The 20,440-nt window shown below is 43.8% G+C and overlaps 1 protein-coding gene across 4 annotated transcripts in view; it reads right to left on the bottom strand.

The window, feature by feature from the left end:
- The window catches only part of DYM (dymeclin), a 237,098-nt gene that overhangs the window by 215,156 nt on the left and 1,502 nt on the right, over positions 1 to 20,440 (bottom strand). For 3 of the 4 annotated variants that reach the window (XM_081319258.1, XM_081319257.1, XM_081319260.1), the window contains exons 2-3: positions 9,567 to 9,609; positions 2,363 to 2,556 (exon numbers count right to left, since the gene is read on the bottom strand). In XM_081319258.1, the coding sequence (XP_081175384.1) occupies positions 2,363 to 2,502 (140 nt within the window). In that variant the 5' untranslated portion in view covers positions 2,503 to 2,556; positions 9,567 to 9,609. Of the gene's footprint in view, positions 1 to 2,362; positions 2,557 to 9,566; positions 9,610 to 10,266; positions 10,563 to 20,440 lie in introns of those variants that run through there. The other variant, XM_081319259.1, reaches the window with a different exon arrangement.

Here is a 20,440-nt window from a genome sequence, read left to right as displayed (position 1 = left end):
GTGTTCAAAGTATTTCTGAGACCCGTTTTGACTCTCAGGTTACGTTTAAACACAGTATGTATAATTACAATATAAAAAGTATTGTTAAATACTTACTGAGCACCGAGACACGCTGAGACTGAATACAAATATTTGTTTGTTCACGGCATAATAAGGAAGATTAAAAAAAAATAGGACGAAAGCTTCCCATATCAAGAAAAATTATCAGGAAAGCGGGAACGGTCAGAATTAAGAGCAAATAGTAGATTAACGTTAAGCAACACACATTTTAAAAAGTAATGACCCCAAAAGGGGAAAAATTAGTTCTAATATACAGGCAGGGAAGATCGAAAAGAATTGGGTTAACAGGCAATCCTCCTCTAATGACTGCAACTGAGCTCACAATTTTGGTTATGATACTCTTAAAGCGGGTCACTACCTCACTGTGCCTGATTTTATGACTGTCATTAAGCAAGTGCAAGAGTTGTAAAGTGAACGCTGCAGTCGTTAAGCAAACACTGCAGTTGCTAAGAAAACAAAACACCAGTTTCTACCAAAAACACAGTGAATTGTGGTGATATGATCACAAGACGCAGCTGCAAATACGAGCCGTTTGCTGGGTACCCAAAATGCAGTCATGTGACTCGGGGGGGTGGGCTGGCTGAACATCAGAACCTTGTACCTGGGTTGTGAGTGGCATTTTTGGGATCCATCATAACTTCGGCCACTTAAGTGACTGGTCCTTAAGACAAGGACTACCCCTGTAATTAGCACCTAAAGCAGGCATCCTAAAAGGTGGGGGAGGAGGAAGCATTTGAAAAAGGGCTGCAGGTTTGCTGTCTGGACACGAACAATCTGCAGGCTGCCGTGTAATCAAATCCCCTCCTGAACCCACTTCAGTCATCACACAGAACGATTTTGAGCCGGGAAGTTCACAGGCTCACTGAGCATTATCTAAAGCATTATCTAAAGAATCTTCCACTAACCATTCATGGGATGAATCTGGATTCTAGTATCAGGAGCAAGGCAGGAAAACAAATACTTCCAATTTCATTTATCGACCTTCATCATACTTTAATGTAGGGGTCACAAAACTGGCCCACTTTTAAGACTTGTGGACTTCAAATCCCAGAATTCCTCAGGCTGGCTGAGGAATTCTGGGAGTTGAAGTCCACAGGTCTTAAAGTGGTCCAGTTTGAAGACCCCTGGCTTATACAGACCGGGCGCTTCCAGATGGAATATCAAAGTACAGCTTGCTCTTAGGAGCGAAAACAAATTTAATTTGCACGTTTCTATCTTCCTCTCTCTTTTTAAACAAGGGAGGAAATTGGAAAGTTTCTTGCTTGGGTGAATGAAAAAATACCCCTTCTAGCTATATCTTCATGGGGGAGCATAGCGCCATGTGGAAAACACTGCCTGCTGAATTCAGATACAACAACAAACTATGGCTTGCTACTCATTCCGACAGGAAGCTTCAATGGCACTGCAAAAAGGGACTTATGACCAGCTTTCACACTGACGGCCACTGCAGCATCCCCATGGACACGGGATCAAAATTTGGGGTGTTTGGCAAAGAGCCTGTATTTATGACAGTCGTGCAGTCCTGGGCTCCTGTGATCATCGCTCGTAACCTTCCCAGATGGCTTCCAGCAAGCACCGGGAGAAGCCAGACTCGCTTCGCAACTGCAGTGTCCCACTTAACAACTGTGGCAGAAAGGTTGTAAAACGGGGCAAAACTCACTTAACATCTGCCTTGCTTAGCAACAGAAAACCTGGGCTCAACTGTGGTTCTAAGTCCTTCCGAAAGTGTTTGTAAACATGTCCACCAACTTAGGGCAAGTATATTGGGTAAGCAAGTCAAGCTGACCAACCTCTTTTTGTGATGACCTAAATTACGATAAGCAGGAGAAAGGAGAACTCCGCTGCGCTGGCCGGCCAGGCGTAGGGCTTTTGCCCAAGAAGAGGCTTTTTCTTCAACTAGCTAGGAATCCTGAGAATTTCACTAAGATTAATATAACCTTTATTGTCATTTTCCTGGCACGCCTTAAAGTGAATTTCCCATGCGCCGCTCTCAAAAGAAGGAAAGCAACCAAGAAAACAGGGTCACCATCCCAAGGATAACCATAATATAATAACAGCAGCGGCAGCCGAAAGTGCCTAGTTACACAAAAATGACACCAAAGCTCGTGTGTGTGTGTGTGTGTGTGTGTGTGTGTGTGTGTGTGTGTGTGTGTGTGTGTGTATCACAGTACATTTTGAGTCATAGTGGAAAAAAAGAGTCTTCAAAGTTAACAAGGTGGATACTCTATGGCACGGCATTATTGCAGAACCTGCTGGTTCTATTTTCGTGACTAAATATTATCGTTCGATGTGTCACACCTACCTATTTGTTGGGACGGTAAAGCTAAAAGAAAGCAGCTGATTCCAAAAGGGGTCATTCTCAGAGATGGCCTCTCGTCCCGTCAGTTTCTTTAAATATTCATTTTCTGGAAGGTCACGGATGCTGCTGCTTGCCGCTCCCATCTTCTCCTTAATCCAGTCTGCACTTTTCAGGGTTTCACGTCATTGACGAAAAGCCTGCAGTCAGATTGAGGAAACGGAGAATGCAATAACGCCGTCACCTACCGCGTGTGTTTGGAAACATATACGAAGTGCCATAAAAACAAATGTTATAAAACCACAATGCAGAGCACCAAATCAGAAATCCCAAGACGCTTTCTGGGGGGGGGGGAATTAAGGTCAAGTATTTAGCAGAAAATATGAAAGGCAATAAAAGGAAAACATTCGTAGCTCAGGGTTGAAACGAAGGATCCCTGGTGCTCTCTGAGCTGGGTTGTTTTCTTGCGGATACTTCATTACCTGACTAGGTAACATCTTCAGTGCCAGGAGGAGGAGGAGGAGGAGGAGGAGGAGGAGGAGGAGGACTATTGTGGGGTCCGTGGTGCTCTCTGAGCGTGTTTTCCTGCAGACGTTTCACGACCCAGCTGCCCAACGGTACTGATGACGTTGCCTAGTTTGGGTCATGAAACGTCTGCAAGAAAACAAGCCAGCTCAGAGCGCCAAGGAGCCCTCAAATATGAAAGTATAATTTTTCCACACTGTAATGTGTGGTTTTAGTGACACAAACTGTACAATTTCATGAGAAATTCAGTTTGTTCACTAGCAAGGATGGCATCTACTGCAACGGACAGTTACTAACTCGAGATTAGCATAACCTGAAAAATGACGTCGAACGGAGCGGGATCGCCGAGGAATGGGAAAAAGGGTGAAAAACAGAAACATCTGGCCGTGCAGCTGTTCCCCGACCTACAACCATTCATTTAACGACCATTCAAAGTTACAGTGGGCCTGAAAAAAGTGACATAGGTCACTTTTTCACACTCACAACTGTCGCAGCATTCCCCCGGGGTCACATGATCAAAATTCGGCTGCTTGACAACTGGCGGGTATTTGTGACTGTTGCGGTGCCCCAGGGACATGTGATCTGCTTTTGCGACCTTCTGGCAGTGGGGGGGGCCCGGCGGATTCACTTAACAACCTGTTACTAACTTAGCAACTGCAGTGAATCACTTAACTGTGGCAAGAAAGGTCGTAAGATGGGGCAAAACCCATTTAACAACGGTCTTGCTTAGCAATGGAAATTTTGGGTTCCACTGCGGTCGTAAGTCAAGGACTACAAGTAGAAAACAGGGAATCAAAACTATATTGCCATATTGGACCAGGAGGCCTACGATAATTGAAATAATTGACATTTAAAGGAGGCAAGTGGGAGGTTCCACAGTTAGGCAACCACAAATAAAATGTACAGGCGTGGGATGAAAGTTAATAGCTGGCTGTTAATGTTAAGGATTCGGAATTCAGCAATAATAATAAAGTTGGAAGGGGCCTTGGAGGTCATCTAATCCAACCCCCTGCTCAGGCAGGAAACCCAATACCATTTCAGGCAAATGGCTCTCCAGTCTCTTCTTAAAAACTTCCAGTGTTGGAGCATTCACAGCTTCTGGAGGCAGGTTGTTCCACTGGTTAATTGTTCTGACTGTCAGGAAGTTTCTCCTTAGTTCATAATATATAATAACTATCATTACACTTGATTGTAAACTGAATATGAACTATTATAATACTTGATTATAAACTGAATTATGAGACAGCAATGCCAAACGACTGGGGGGGGGGAAAGGGCAGTTTTAGGCTGCATGAGCTGAAATCACCTCTGCCCACGTCCCACTTTGAGGACGGTGTCCAGTTCAGGGCAGCACAATTGAAAGCAGGATTCCTAAGAAAATGGGAGGGATTCCAAGCGCAGGTAGTCCTCGCTTAGCGGTTACAATCGGGACAAGCAACTCCATTACTAAGCGCCATGGTCACTAAGTGGAAAACTAAGTCTCTCATTTGTGGAGTCCCTCAGGGGTCGGTTCTCTCGCCCCTCCTGTTCAACATCTACATGAAGCCGCTGGGCGAGATCATTCGTGGTTTTGGGGTGGGGTATCACCAGTACGCTGATGATACCCAACTTTTTCTTTCCACCCCGAACCAACCCAGTGATGCCCTCTCCGTGATGTCCCGGTGCCTGGAGGCGGTGCAGGTCTGGATGGGGAGAAACAGGCTTCGTCTCAATCCCGCCAAGACTGAGTGGCTGTGCATATCGGCGTCTCGGGTTAACCAAGTTATTCCACCTCTAATGATGGGGGGTGAGGTGTTACCCCCCGTTGATAGGGCTCGCAACTTGGGCGTCCTCCTGGATTCACGGCTCAATTTTGAAGATCACATAGGAGCCGTGACCAGGGGGGCTTTTGCACAGGTTCGCCTGGTGCGCCAGTTGCGTCCCTATCTGGACCGAGACGCCCTACGCACAGTCACTCATGCGCTTGTGACCTCCCGTTTGGACTACTGTAACGCTCTCTACATGGGGCTGCCCTTGAAGACCACTCGGAGGCTTCAACTGGTGCAGAATGCGGCCGCGCGAGTTGTAATGGGGGTTTCCCGATACTCCCATGTAACACCTCTACTCCGCGAGCTGCATTGGCTTCCGGTTGCCCTCCGGGTGAAATTCAAGGTGCTGGTTATCACCTATAAAGCCCTACATGGCCTGGGTCCGGGTTATTTGAGGGAACACCTGCTGCCGGCATCAAACGCCCTTCGCCCAGTGCGCTCCCACAGGGAGGGTCTGCTCAGGGTTCCGCCGGTGAGAGATTGCCGGCGGGTGACACCCAGGGATAGGGCCTTCTCAGTGGGAGCGCCTGCCCTCTGGAACCAGCTGCCAGTAGAGCTGAGGACTGCTCCCGACCTCCGATCATTCCGCCGGGGCCTGAAGACCTGGCTCTTTGAGCTCTCGGGCCCAGGCTGAGGAGAAAATTTTAACTGGGGTTTTAATGTACAGGGTGAATTTAATGCTTTTTAAATTGGTTTTAACTTTTGTATGTCTTGATTTTTAATTCCCTGTAAACCGCCCTGAGTCCTCAGGGAAAGGGCGGTATACAAATGCAAATATTAAATTAAAATTAAATTAAATTAAAACCATGTGACCGTGACAGCCTTCAACATTACTTCCTATTCAGGCATTAAATGAATAACCACAGTTTGTTAAACAAAACATCCCATGACTGCGGCTTGTGATTTTGCTTCCACACCCTTCATTAACTTTGCTGGTTAACGCAGTTAACTGTTAAGCTAATGCAGTTCGTTACAAATCTGAGTTTGTTTGGGAGGAGCAAACCAAGATCCGGGTTCCAGCAACACAATAAGCTCACCATTCTTGGTGAAATTTCAGTGAGGGGCAATTTTCACAGCAAGCCAGGAATCCTGGTTTATCTTTGCAGGTTAATCTTTGAAACTGAAAACTACTGGAAAACGAGGAGCTCCTATTCGGGCTAGTGTACATTTTAACGATCGGTAATATTCAAGGAATTTCTTCTGACAGGCCTTCGGGTCTGCAGGAAATCTTGCAAAAATTTTAACTGTTGTTGAAAAGGAGGACACAGCCACAATCCTCCTTACATTCTGGAGGCCACTGTTTGATATACAACAATATGTCGATATTAGGAACTGCTAAGCAAGGCAGGGGGAAACTTGAGTGCGTCGCGCCTTATTTTATTTCCAGCATGATTGATAAGTGAGCCACTGTAGCTGCTAAGGGGTTTGTGTGGTTGTTGAATGACACTGCTTGTCAGAAGCTAGCCGGGAAAGTGGCAATCGCAGGACTCGGAGGACGCTGCAACGTCATAAAGGCGAGCTGGTTGCCAAGTACCCAAATTTGGTCCGCATAAGCCCTGGGGAGGCTGCAACAAGCTGTAAGAATGAGGCCTGTCCGTCCGTTTTTGCAGTGCTGTTGTAACATCAAACAATCACTAAACAAGGGCTTGTAAGTCGGGACCACCCGTAGCTCCCCCAATTATCATCTTTGTCTTTGGCTTCAGTTCTGTGCCTTCCCCTAACTTGGTGAGTCCTAGCATCACACGACGACAAAAGGCAGAAAGACCCAGACACAGATTAGGGGACAAACGAAACTACACGACACCATCAAAAGAGCCAAAGAATTGAAATGAAAATGAGCTGATCACACAGCAAGGAGAACCGAGGAGGGCGGGTGGACCGAGGCGGTCATAGAATGGATCCCACCTGATCAAAAGCGCCCACGAAACAAGATGGAGCAACAACATCAGCAAGGATTTTGGGCCCAGCTGGCAAAGGAACCATCTTGGTTGGAAATGTGCGGAAGAGGCCTTCATCCCGCCAATGGCTAGAACAATGAATGTGAGTTTACAAGCAGCATGCTTAACCATCACGTTTTCAGTGAATTTAGGGACTCATACTCCCAAAACATTTGGGTTGGGGAAGGCTGGTCTACATGTAAGTATCTGGGAATAATCTCTTAGGTTAACGTATATATGCAGATGATACCACTCTTAATGGCAGAAAGTGAAGAAGGACTAAAGAGCCTCTTGTTGCGAGTGAAGAAGGAGAGTGCAAAAGTTGGGTTGAAACTAAACATTAAGAAAACCAAGATCATGGCATCCGGCCCTCTCAATTCCTGGCAAATAGATGGGGAAGAAATGGAGGTAGTGACAGATTTTATTTTCCTGGGCTCCAAGATCACCACAGATGGGGACTGTAGCCAAGAAATTAAAAGATGCTTGCTCCTGGGGAGGAAAACCATGGCAAATCTAGACAGCACACTAAAAAGCAGAGACATCACCCTGCCAACAAAAGTGCGTATAGTCAAGGCTATGGTCTTCCCAGTTGCAATGTATGGCAGTAAAAGTTGGACCATAAGAAAGGCTGAGCGCCAAAGAATTGAGGCCTTTGAACTATGGTGCTGGAGAAGACTCCTGCGAGTCCCTTGGACTGCAAGGCGATCAAACCGGTCAGTCCTAGAGGAGACCAACCCTGACTGCTCTTTAGAAGGCCAGATCCTGAAGCTAAAACTCAAATACTTTGGCCACCTAATGAGAAGGAAGGACTCACTGGAGCAGAGCCTAATGCTGGGAAAGATTGAGGGTGAGAGAAGAAGGGGACGACGGAGAATGAGTTGGCTGGATGGAGTCACTGAAGCAAGAGGCGTGAGTCTAAATGGACTCCAGAAGATGGTAGAGGACAGGAAGGCCTGGAGGAACATTGTCCATAGGGTCGCGATGGGTCGGACACGACTTCGCAGCCAACAACAACAACGTATTTCTGGGTAGGCAATAACAGGACTGCATTGTTAATGAAGAAAACAGTGCCTATATAAAAATAATAATAATAATAAACAAAACAAAATAAAACATATTTTATTCGGACATGGTTCGTGCCAAATGAAATTAGCATCTCATTTGTAGATCTTATTCTATTCACAACAGAGATTCTTAGTTGTCATTTATGTAAACTCTAGTATAAAAGAGAACAAAAGCTTGTCCTATTTAATTGAAATTTAGAATGTGTGTGGATTAAAAAAAGAGAGAGAGATCATACAATTAATCTCTAACCATCGGTCAGGAATCTACACCTCTGGGATATGCAAGCACTTAACTAGATTAGCTAACATTCTCTGGCAGACTTAGAGACGTTTCCTGAATTATTCTTTAAAAGATCTGAAGTTCCTAAAAGGGTGAAACTGATGGAAATGCAACCCCCCACCCCCAAGAATTCCTAGAAGGTCATCATATGGATTTTATATCCAAACCAAGCACATGTATTGCAATTCTAAAAGGCTTGTGTATTTAACACAATGTCGGTTCTAAGAGCACGTTTGTCATCTGTTAAACCATAGAAGAATCAAACATACAGGTTTTAATCTCAGTGTCCGGTTGAGATCATTCGAGGAGAAAGATTCAATACTGTGATGTTCAATAAATATTTAATAGGGGCTTATTGGTCCTCACCAACACAAATTCTCTTGGAAAGGGAAACAAACAAAAAAATTAAGGCACAAAGTGCCCGACTTTCAATTAAACATCTAAACAAGTCCCAATAATAAAAATAAATATTTAGAGGCTGTATTTTGATTGCTCCACTGCCAATATGCCATAAGGGGCAGCGTGGCCCAGCAGTTAAGACCCTGGGCTTATTGATCGACAGGTCGGTAGTTCAAAACCCAAGCATCGCGCCATGGGATGGGTGCCCATTCCTGCCCCGCTTCCCGGCCACCTAGCAGTTTGAAAGCATGTAGATAAATAGGTACCACATTGGTGGGAAGGTAACAGCGTTCTCTGTGCCTCGGCATGTAATTATGCCGGCCACAGGACCACGGAACAGTCTTTGGACAGAGCTGGTCCCTCAGCTAGGACTGTGTAATTCTCAAATTCTTTGCCAGCTAAAGCAGGGGTCTTCAAACCCTGGGAATTGAAGTCCACAAGTCTTAAAAGTTGCCAAGTTTGAAGACCCTTGATCTAAACATAGGGGTCTTCAAACTTGGCCCTTTTATGACTTGTGGACTTCAGCTCCCAGAATTCCTCAGCCAGCGTGCCTGGCTGAGGAATTCTGGGGGTTGAAGTCCACCAATCATAAAAGGGCCAAGTCTGAAGACCCCCTGATCTAAAGGAAAGCAAAGAACCAATATGAGTTTCTGTGCAGGAATAAAGCCGAGGGAATAAAGCTTTGCTTCTTCTGTTAAACGGGACACAGAGATAAGCAAGAGTTGCTGCATTTTTCTCACGTTTTGGGTGAGGTTCAAAGGAAGCAAATATTTGAAGTTGGAGAAGATTGGATCTGGAATGATGAGGGAGAATTTTAAACCACTTCGGGACCCAAATCAATCATCAGGGTGTACAAAAACACTGTGGCACACCTCTTGAAGCATACGGCTAAACATAACCCTATTCCAGCAGATTAAATTAACAGAATTGTTTGAGAGAATATGAGTGAGAAATTCACTTATTTGCTTTCTGTAAAGTATAAAAGGTGGCCGGGCTACTTAGAACAGAAAGCCAACAATAAATTTGTGAAGCCCGCAAAAAGCCGGAAAGTAAATGTTTAATTTCAACAGACACCTTAAACATGCTATTTTATTGCTATGTTTCAACGTAGCAATGGACAGATGTTTCTTATACAAACATCCTATTTGAATACCACAAAACTTTTATATATACCAAAAAACCCTAACCCTTTCTTACCTTCTGAACTCCAAATTGTCTTGCTTGTTGAATTTCAGTCTTCCTGTAGGAGAGAACAACAGATGGGTATTATGGAGTTAATCGAGCAGCAAGCTCAAGCTTTCACTGCTCATTATTTCAGTCAACATCTGTATGCAGGTCATCCTCACAAACCATACACAATTGCTAGATGGCTAATGAGAAACTTTTTTTTTACACTCTAGTGCATCCTTGATGCAAGCAGTTTAATGCTAATGCCATCAGCCACCGATGTGAAAGTGTCAAAGACCTATAAAAGAATTCCAGAAGCTAATTTAAATAACGTATCCACTGCAGTGTCTCTACATCTCCCATATTGTACAAGGAAGTTGTATTGCTTGGGTATATCCACAGAGGAGCGGCAAATAAAATTACCCTACAGGCAGTTCGTAACTTACAACCATTTCTTTAGTGACCATTCAAAGTGACAATGGTGCTGGAAAAAGTGACCTATGGCCGTTTTTCACACTTACCGGGGAATTCTGGGAACTGAAGTCCATACATCTTAAAGCAGCCAAGGTTAAGAAACACTGTTTTAGACTCCAAGCCCCAAATCTTAACTTTACAGCCCCAAACTTGTTCGCTAAACCACTTTTCAAAACTAGTTTGTGAGCAACAGGCTGCCAATAGGCTGCCAGTCCCTGAAATAGGGTGAACAATTTTTACAATAAAGTCATTCTACCTTTGTGGAAAAAATAAGCTTGGTGATTGAAATTTGTTGGTTATTAACATCCAGCATCTTTTAACTCTCCTCTTTACTCCGTGGTACCAAGAAATACAACCTCAGGCCAAAAAGAAAAAAAAGAAAAAGCTTCAAAGAGTTTAGTTTAAAATGTACAGCAAGAACTGTTGAATATATATTACAAATTAAATCCAAATTACACACCTAGAATTGCAGACTAAATTTTGTAAACAGCACTGCATCTAAAACCTGTTCTAGGAGTTTATGCGTTTAGCGTTCTAGATGCTATATATACACCAGGGTTTCATTTGAAGAGGTCTGGACTTCAACTGCCTTGCTGGCAGCAGAATTCACACACACACTGTATGTATGTATGTATGTATGTATGTATGTAGGTAGGTAGGTAGGTAGGTAGATAGATAGATAGATAGATAGATAGATAGATAGATAGATAGATAGATAGATAGATAGATGGTAGATAGATATTGTGTGTGTGCGTGTGTATATTTGTGTGTGTGTGTGTGTGTGTGTAGAAAGAGACAGAGATAGATGACAGATATAGTGTGTGTGTGTGTGTGTGTATATATATATATAGAGAGAGAAACAGAGACACAGATAGACAGACAGATAGATAGATAGATATTCTGATGGTAGATAGATAAATAGATAGATAGATCATAGATAGATAGATGTAGATAGATATTGTGTCTGTGCGTATGTATATGTGTGTGTATAGAAAGAGACAGAGATAGATAGATAGATAGATAGATAGATAGATAGATAGATAGATAAGACAGACAGACAGACAGACAGACAGACAGACAGACAGACAGACAGACAGACAGACAGACAAAGAAATACCACTTCAGTTTTGCATGTAAGGAATTACTGCAATATCACAGAGATGCAGGCAGTTCTGATGCCTCTTAGATTCACTATATCAGCCACATGATTGACATATTTAAATATCTTGAATACCATTTTTCCAGAACTGCAAGTGTGAATATTATTTTTACTGATAACTTAACATTGATTATGGCTGAGTTAAAGAGGTTGTCCTCATCTTACGACCACAATTCAGCCCAAAGTTTCTGTTCTTAAGTGAGACATTTGTTACGTGAGTTTTGTCCCATTTACGACCTTTCTTGCCACAGCTGTTAAGTGAATCACTGCGGGTACTAAGTTGCTGTAGCCAAGTGATAGAACCGCATCCCTGAACAAGCAACCCTAAATAAAAAGCGCCACCTTGAATCAATCAGCACTTCCTGTCATGAGTCCCGTTTCCTTCCTTTGGATTTTTTTTTCTTTTTCCCCCTAAATTCAGCCCAGAAAGCACGTTGCTGCAACAAGATCTCCTGTGGGGCATTTTGGCTGGGAAGCCACAGGAATGCCAGCCGGGCCCCCTTGGCAACCAGCCACAAGGCCTGTGGACGTCATTTCTGCCAGGATGAGGGGAGGGTGGGAGGAAGGATTTATTCATCCAATTATTAGTCTCTAAAATTTTATTTACAGCAAATGGGGAATGAACACTTAGGTCTGTGGACCACCAAGTCTCAGTCACTTGAGGGAACCGGGGGGGGGCACGGGGAGGCCCCCCGCGGTTTCCATGGTTTTGCTAACAACTGTTACGGCAGCAAAAAAAGTACTACCTCAGGGGTCTTCCAATTTGGCCCTTTGATGACTGGTGGACTTCAATTCCCAGAATTCCTCAGCCAGGCACATGTGCCTGGCTGAGGAATTCTGGGAGTTGAAGTCCACCAGTCACCAAAGGGCCAAGTTGGAAGACCCCTGTGCTACGTTATGTACACATACTGTGAGTTAAACTAGAATGGGATTTATGTTGTGAACTGATGCAGAAACCATAGTTTATCACAGTGTAGTGTGAGGTGGGGAGACAGCTAAATATTAGCTTCAAGTCATTTCTCCATCCTCCTTTGAATTTCTCTTACCAGAACTGGACTCTTGCTGTGTTTCTCAACCTTGGCAACGGGAAGATGTGAGGACTTCAACTCCCAGAATTCCCCAGGGATGTGAAGTCCACACATCTTCAAATAGTAGCTAGTATTCGTTCCAAAGAAGACGGTTTCCTGACAGTGAGAACAATTAACCAGTGGAAGAACCTGCCTCCAGAAGCGGTGAATGCTCCAACACTGGAAGTTTTTAAGAAGAGACTGGACAGCCGTTTGTCTGAAATGGTATAGGGCAGGGGTCTTCAAATGTGTCTCTTTTATGACTGGTGGACTTCAACTCCCAGAATTCCTGAGCCAGCCATGCTGAGGGGAAGGAAGAGGTTTCCATGCTGAGCCATGCTGGCTCAGGAATTCTGGGAGTTGAAGTCCGCCAATCATAAAAGAGCCAAGGTTGCCTACCCCTGGTATAAGGTCTCCTGCCTTGAACAGGAGGTTGGAGTAGAAGACCTCCAAGGTCCCTTCCAACTCTTATTATTATTATTATTAGTAGTAGTAGTAATAGTAGTATAGTGTAGTGTAGTCTAGTCTAGTGTAGTCTAGTCCAGTCTAGATTGTCAAGCTAAGATTTATTGTTATTAGGTGCTTGAACAAATGAAGAGGTGTAAGATATTACCAAGATCTTGGCAATGGGCAGCCTACTTTGTGTCAATGTCACTTTCTAGAATGGGTGAATGAACCAATGAACGAACGAACGAACGAACGAACGAACGGAATGAGCCCGTCCATCCATCCATCCCCTTTTGGGATATGGCTTTACCTACCAGCATCTACTGTCGCTGGAACTTATTCTCCACCCAGGTATCTTTGTCATGGTTAGTATCCTCTTTAGCTAAAACGCTACAGGTATTGAACTGAATACCCTGTATTCAGAGGTGCTCCGATACATACAGAGTGAAATGGTCTTACATGTGAAGACGGTGAAAAGCAGATGTTCAAAACAGCCATGGGAGAAGGACATGGCTGCTTTAATAATTTGAAAATAGATGCTCCGTACACATTTTGGTGTGTAAGGAATTGATGTACGATCAAATTACTGCACAGTATATTTAAGGCTTTAGACTGGAATCGAAGGGTGGAGAAAATAGGTGTGTAACAAGAAGACATACGGTAAAACCTCCGTAGCTCACCGCCTCCCTACGTTGACCATCTCCCTAAGCTGGCCTAATTTTCGTAGACCAGACACACCCTACATGTACACAACAGAAAGCCAGCCTCTCTGTATTGGCCACCTCTGCCAGTTGCGCCTTAACCACCTGGACTTTGACACCAGGCATGAATTTACTCTCTGTAACTTCGCCAGCTGAGTCCACAATGCAACAAGGGCAAGGAAAGTGAAATGCAGAACTGGTATCAATGAATTTCTTTCAAAAAGAATTCCAAAGAATGCAATATTTTTGACGTGGATTCGGCAGTAAAGATGACGACATCTTTAATGCTGACAAGTGTGGACTCTTTTTCCAGGGGACGCCCGACAGGAGACTCGTTATGAAGGGTGACAAATGTAAGAGTGGAAAACTTTCTAGAGAACGTTTCACAGTTCTGCTCTGAAAGTACTAGCGTTGCTTGCTTAAACAGAAAGCAGCTAAAACCTTTGAGGACTGCTAAATCGGCAAAGCCGCCCTCATGCAAGGACCTTCCCATCACCTGGAAATCTAACAAATCTGCATGGCTGACTGGGGCCCCATTTGAGGAGTGGATAAGAGGTATTGATCGAGAAATGAAGAAGGAGAAGGAGGAGGAGGAGGAGGAGGAGGAGGAGGAAGAGGAAGAGGAAGAGGAAGAGGAAGAGGAAGAGGAAGAGGAAGAGGAAGAGGAAGAAGAAGAAGAAGAAGAAGAAGAAGAAGAAGAAGTCCATTCTACTTGCAATGGACAATTGTCCTAGCTATCCCCAAGTGAAACTGAAATTTTTGCCTCCAAATATTAGGAGACTGGAGGCTAAAACATATAAGGAATGGTCGCTGGAATTGGGGGTGTCTATTTTAATGAAGAGAAGGACTAAGGGGTGACAAGATGGCAGCCTTCCAGTATCTCAGGGGCTGCCCCAAAGAAGAGGGAATCAAGCTGTTCTCCAAAGCACCTGAAGGCAGGACAAGAAGCAACGGATGGAAACTCATCCAGGAGAGAAGCAACCTGGAACTAAGGAGAAACTTCCTGACAAGTCAGAACAATTAACCAGTGGAACTACCTGCCTCCAGAAGCTGTGAATGCTCCAACAGTGGAAGTTTTTAAGAAGAGACTGGACAGCCACTTGCCCGAAATGGTATATAGGGTTTCCTGCCTGAGCAGGGGGTTGGACTAGATGACCTCTAAAGTCCCCCCCTCCTCCTTATTATTACTATTATTATTATTTCTCAAGAATTCAACCTCTTGACCAAGGGATAATCAAAACATTCCAAACGGAATACCCAGCCCGGCTTCCGCAGGGGGTCAATGCTACAATGCAAACCTACGGTCCGTCTGCAGAAGCCTAACCCAAGTCCAAGCCTGACCCAGAAGCAACTTTCCAATCAGTACTGACCAAGGTACAACCCAGCGGGAAAAAGCTAGAAGCAACTGATGAAGCAGAAGAATTAAGTGAGGAGGATGCAGAAATTGCAGATATTCCGAAACAGGAGGATGTCAGTCATTTGATAATGCAATTAAAGTCATTTGCTTTGGGAAAATGCTTGGGTCTGCTGAGGGTATGGCCAGCGTTGAGAGTGCTTTCTCCGCTCACCTTCATTTTAAAGAATAAGAAATAGACTAAAACTGACTCTTTTTTCCAGAAATAATGATCAAACCATGAGGAAAACATACATATGTAAATGTATTGATTTTGTATTGATACAGCATTGTATGATTTTCCTGTGTGTTTCTGTATGGCATTCTCTAATAGAAGCTGTACAATACGTTGACCCCTTTCGTTCAGTCCCTTGGGAGGTCAACCTTCAGAGGTTTTACTCTATTTTAAAATGAATTAGTTTCCTTTCCCTACAATGAATGTATATACTATGCACTGACCTGGTAATAAGAGGAACATTAGAAGTAAGAATGCTCCTATTTCTTGGCCCAGACTATTAATATAATAGAATAGAGCTGGAAGGGACCTTGGAGGTCTTCTAGTCCAGCCCCTTACTCAAGCAGGAGAACCTATGCCATCTCAAGACAAGTGATTGTCCAGTCTCCTCTTGAAAACCTCGTGATGGAGCACCCACGATTTCTGGTGGCCGGCTGTTCCACTGGTTAATTGTCCTCCCTGTCAGGAAGTTTCTCCTTAATTCCACGTTGCTTGTCTCCTTGGTCAGTTTCCAACCATGGTTTCTCGTCTTTCCCTCTGGTGCTCTCGTGAACAACCTGCCCCCCTCTGCCTTGTGGCAGCCCCTCAAATACCACAATACTGCTATCATGTCCCCCCTATTTCTTCTTTTCTTTAGACTGGCCAAACCCAAATCCCGCATCCGTTCTTTGAATGTTTGGGTCTCCAGGCCTTGGATCCTCTTAGTTGCTCTTCTCTGAATTTTTTTTCTCCAAACTCTCAACATCTTTTTTGTGATATGGTGTCCAAAATTGGCTGCAGTATCCCAGCTGTGGTTAAGATATCTTAACACTATTAAGATAGTGTTATGCTAGAAAAGAGGTTTCAGCAATACATGTATAAGCCTCCTTTAATTGCTATTAAAGGGAACACTACAAGGCCTTCTCAAACTGTATGTACTTCGTAAAGGTCTTATTCGAAAGACACAGGGGAACAATTGACGTTAAGCCAATTCTCGTGTCTCTAAGGTGACGGGTAACGTCTTGGATCAAGGCACCAGTAGAAAAGAACTAATTTAACACACTGTGCAGATGATCACATTACACAACAGGCCTGCTTTCTACTCGGTTTCCCCAAAAGTAAGGCCTACCCCGAAAATAAGCCCTAGCTTGATTTTTTCCGGGTGGGCCTAAAATAAGCCCTACCCCCAAAATAAACTCTAGTTTTGGGGCGGGGCGCATGCCTAGAAACCAAGCTATGGCGGGGGGGGTGGAGCTGCCCCACGGGCCTCGCACCCGCTTTCAGCCCTCCCATGAATTGACACCTGTCTCCCCTCGCCAGCCCACTTCTTCCGGTCGGCGTCCCCCAGCCTGCATTTTGCCGTCAGAGACTTTTCCGGAAGGCCTCTGCAGCCGAGACCCGAGCTATGGATTCAATCCGTAGCTCGGTTATCGGCTCCAGTGGCCTTCTGGAAAGGCCTCCGAGTGCAAAATGCAGGTGGGAACTCCCTTCTCAGCTGCAGAGTGAAGCTGCTCCTTCGACCGCGGGAGAAGAGGGCCGGCTGGTGGTGGTGGGGAGGCTGGCAGTGCCGGAGGAGAGTGGAAAAGACAACCCCACCCCAAAAAATAAGACCCGGTGCCTCTTTTGGAGCCATAAATAAATAAATAAATAAGACCGGGTCTTATTTTCGAGGAACAGGGGTAATAGTAAGCTGACAAATGTTTAGATATTTCCCACTCAATTTATAAACTGTACGTAGCATTATACAATGCAAAGCTTTTATGCACCACCCTTAACGATGTGCCCCCATGCTGGCTGGGGAATTCTGGGAGTTGAAGTCCACAGGTCTTAAAAGTTGCCAAGGTTGGGGAGCCCTGGTTTAAAGGCAGCGGCTTTAAAAGGTAACATGTAGAAAGCCATCCTGGCGTATCTCCCAAAGTTGTTTTTTCAAAAGGCAACTAGACTTTCTTGGGAGTTTTTTTTACCTTGAACACCTTTCGCTTGTCATCCAAGTTCAGAAGAACTGAAGAAGCGTCTTGGGTGAGAAGCGAAATGTTTTCACGGACAACTGTCACCTGGGCGATTGAGAACTTCCACAGGCATCACCCCCGCTATTTTGTACGTAGGATAAAAGGCACGGTGTGAATGTACTAAGAAGGCATGTCCTATATATCAGGGGTCCTTGACCCAGGACCAGGCTGTAGCCCTTTCGGAAAACTGGGCTGAGGAAGCGGTGGGCGAGCACACACGGGTGCGACACTGCGATTGTGAAAGCGACACGCACACACGCACAAAACTGTTCCCTCGCCCCCTGCTGCTGCCACCTCCTGGCTGGAAAGTTGGGAGGCCCCCATTCTATATATTTCTACATTGGAAATTAATTCTACACTGATTGAATCGATTCATTTTCAGCCATCATGAAAGTACAGGTAGTCCTTGACTTATGACCATAACTGATGTCCATTGTTAAGCAAGACAGTTATTAACTGAGCTGCACCCCATTTTATGATCCTTTTGCCACAGTTGAGCAAATTTCTGCAGTTGCTAAATGAATTATGCCGTCCTTAGGCAAATCTGGCCTCCACCATTGACTTTGCTTGTCGGAAATCAGCTGGGAAGATTCCAAACGGCGATCGCATGAATCAGCTGGGAAGATTACAAATGGGGATCGCATGAACGCAGGCCACTTCACCTCTCATAAATACACGCCACTTGGCAACCCCCAAATTTTGACCACATGACCGCTGTGAAAATAGCTGCATACATTTTGTTTAATCAATCTAATGAAGCTACCGGCATAATATGAAATTGTAAGGATACACAATCCTGCATATCAGGATTCTAGGTAAATGATATTATTAATCTAAAATGCAATGCTATTTTTAAACAACTCACAACCATAATTGCAAAAGAATAGTCTCATAGATGCCACGTGCAAAGTTTTAACCATGTAAAATCAGATACCTTTTCTGTTTAAACCAATTATCAAGTGACTAAGCTAATTCTTTCTTTGCACAATCTGTCTTTGGAACAGATGATATAAGAGTGTAAGGACACAGATGTCACACCTTCTCCTAAGTGAGGACATATTCATATTAAAGCTCATGTTTAAAATGTTAAAATAAAGATTTCTAGAAAGAATCTTAAAGAAGGAATTGGCAGCAACAGAAACATAGCAGAGAATGAAATATACGAAACATTCAAAATATTTGTTGCTTTAACCTTGCTTGCTGTTTCTGGGGCTATGAAAACGGTTTCATATTTTCAAGCCTAAATAAGCAATACTTCACTAACCATCTAGAAAAAGCATTAGGTGATCAAGGAGAATTTTAAAAACCAAGCGCAGCAGAATTCTTGCTTTTTCCAACTATTAAGAAAAACAGAAGAAATACTACAGAACAGAAAATATTACATACATGAGTTGGCATATAATTCGTAAAAATACGGGACATAGGAAGACATATAAATGCCTCCCCAAACAAGATGACAGGCTTTGAACCATCACGTCAGCAATGGTCAACCCTGAGCAGGATTCGCACTTGACGGGTCGTCTGCTGGGACTCTCTGTATAAAGGGAATATATAACATCCTCCCCTCAGTGTGACTGCGGGTCCCACACAAAACTGTAGAGAATATCACGGCCACCTGTAAGTCGGTCCAGTATCTGATTTTTTTTTAATATAAACATGCTGTGCTTCAGTGCTTACTGGCCTAGATGTTGGCATTTGAACATAGATCTTTTTTAACATTTATAATTTATTGTGTTTTACTAATCTAGGTGAAATGTTAATATATATTGCTAGTCCGTGTGTGACATGCCATACGCTAAATAAATTGAAAAATCCACATGGCAGGAAATGACTGAACACGGAGCAGGCAGCTTTTGGGCAACCAGAAACTTTTTTTTTTAACAAAAAAAAAAATTCAGTACTGGAGTGGCTTAGGATCGTATGGGTCATAAAAGCGACATCGTGGGGGGGATGAAATGGATTTCTTACCTGATTGGGGAGGGAGACTAACCAGCCTGGTCTAGTGATCAAGGCATCAGGTTAGAAAGGGGGGGGGGAAGATGGTGAGTTCAAGTCCTGCCTTAATCATGAAAGCCAGCTGGGTGATTTGGGGCCAGTCCCTCTTTCTCAGCCCGACCCACCTCACTGGGTTGTTGTTGTGGGGAAAACAGGAGAAGGAAGAGGGATTGGATATGTTTGCCACTGTGAGTTATTTTTAAAAGTAATAAAGGCAGGATACAAATAAATACATAAAAAATAAAAACAACAGGAAGATAAGCCAACCAGAGGTTTAACACACGTGTACCTATTTTATGCAACAAACTCTTAAAACATTCAAGGCCTCATCTGGGTTCCCTAAAATTCTGTTATGGTAGGAAAGACCTGATTCCGAGATAAGGCATCTTCTCTCAACTACATTTCAGAAGGAAGCAAGAGGACGGTTCCTCTGGTTAATCATGGCTACCTATTGCCTTCACATTAACTTGGGGTTAACTAACTTGAATTGCATACCAGGATGGGAAATTAAATCTCCCACAGTCTCAGTGACTCAATAAAACATCTTTTTTCATACCTCAAACTAATTCAGGTTTTCAGAATTAACTCAATAGTCTGGGTTTTTTTGAGTCACTGAAAACATTTTACTCTATATGACCTCAGTCATAGATTATTTCCACATATCTTGGTCCACAAGGTTGAGTTTATGCCTCCAAAAATCCACCTGCTCCTTCCCGTAAACTTTCTGTGGGTTTACCTGGAGAGCCTTCTCTGCCTTAGTAAGTTGCTCAACAATTTCCCTCCTACTTTCCTCCTCCTTCCTACGTTTAACTGCCATCTGTTTTATTATCAAGCCTCTCAAATAAGCTTTAGCCGTATCGCAAACTATTCGTATTTCCACATATCATTATCTAGACTTTTGAGGTGTCTGAACCTAATCACCGTGCAAATCTCTTTTCTCTGGAGTTTTATTTGCACACAGAACACTCAAAGCAGCTTAAAACGAAGCCGCAGTTCCACAGCATTTATTCTATTCTTAGGGTTGACATATGACTTCCCAGCTCCAGGTGGATGGATGTAGCTTGGAGAAAAGAACTAGCATTTGAATTCACACTTGGCATTAACTGGGTTCACAAAGCATGCTAAACTAGTGGCCAGGTTTGAAAACTGAAATTAAATAGTTAAATTAACCAAACCATGCTAGCCATATAGGTTAACTTCAAACCAATTACATTTTAGCTTATTGTGGAAAAGAGACCACTAATCTGCCTCACAGCCAGCCAGCCGGCCTTGCCCTAGTTGTGACTTCCGAATCCAAATTCAACTGGCAATGTAGCTTGCCTTGATATGGATTCTCCCCTAAGAGCATCAATCTGGGACTGATGATGATGTTTACCTTCATGTGGTCTTTTAACCTTTCAGAGGCAGCGAGATCAAATCCCAACGGAACCGATTATGGCAGTGAC

The sequence above is a fragment of the Vipera berus genome, assembly GCF_964194415.1.
Source record: "Vipera berus genome assembly, chromosome: 2".
NCBI classification, from domain to species: domain Eukaryota; kingdom Metazoa; phylum Chordata; class Lepidosauria; order Squamata; family Viperidae; genus Vipera; species Vipera berus.
This window is presented reverse-complemented; position numbering and strand designations above follow the sequence as displayed.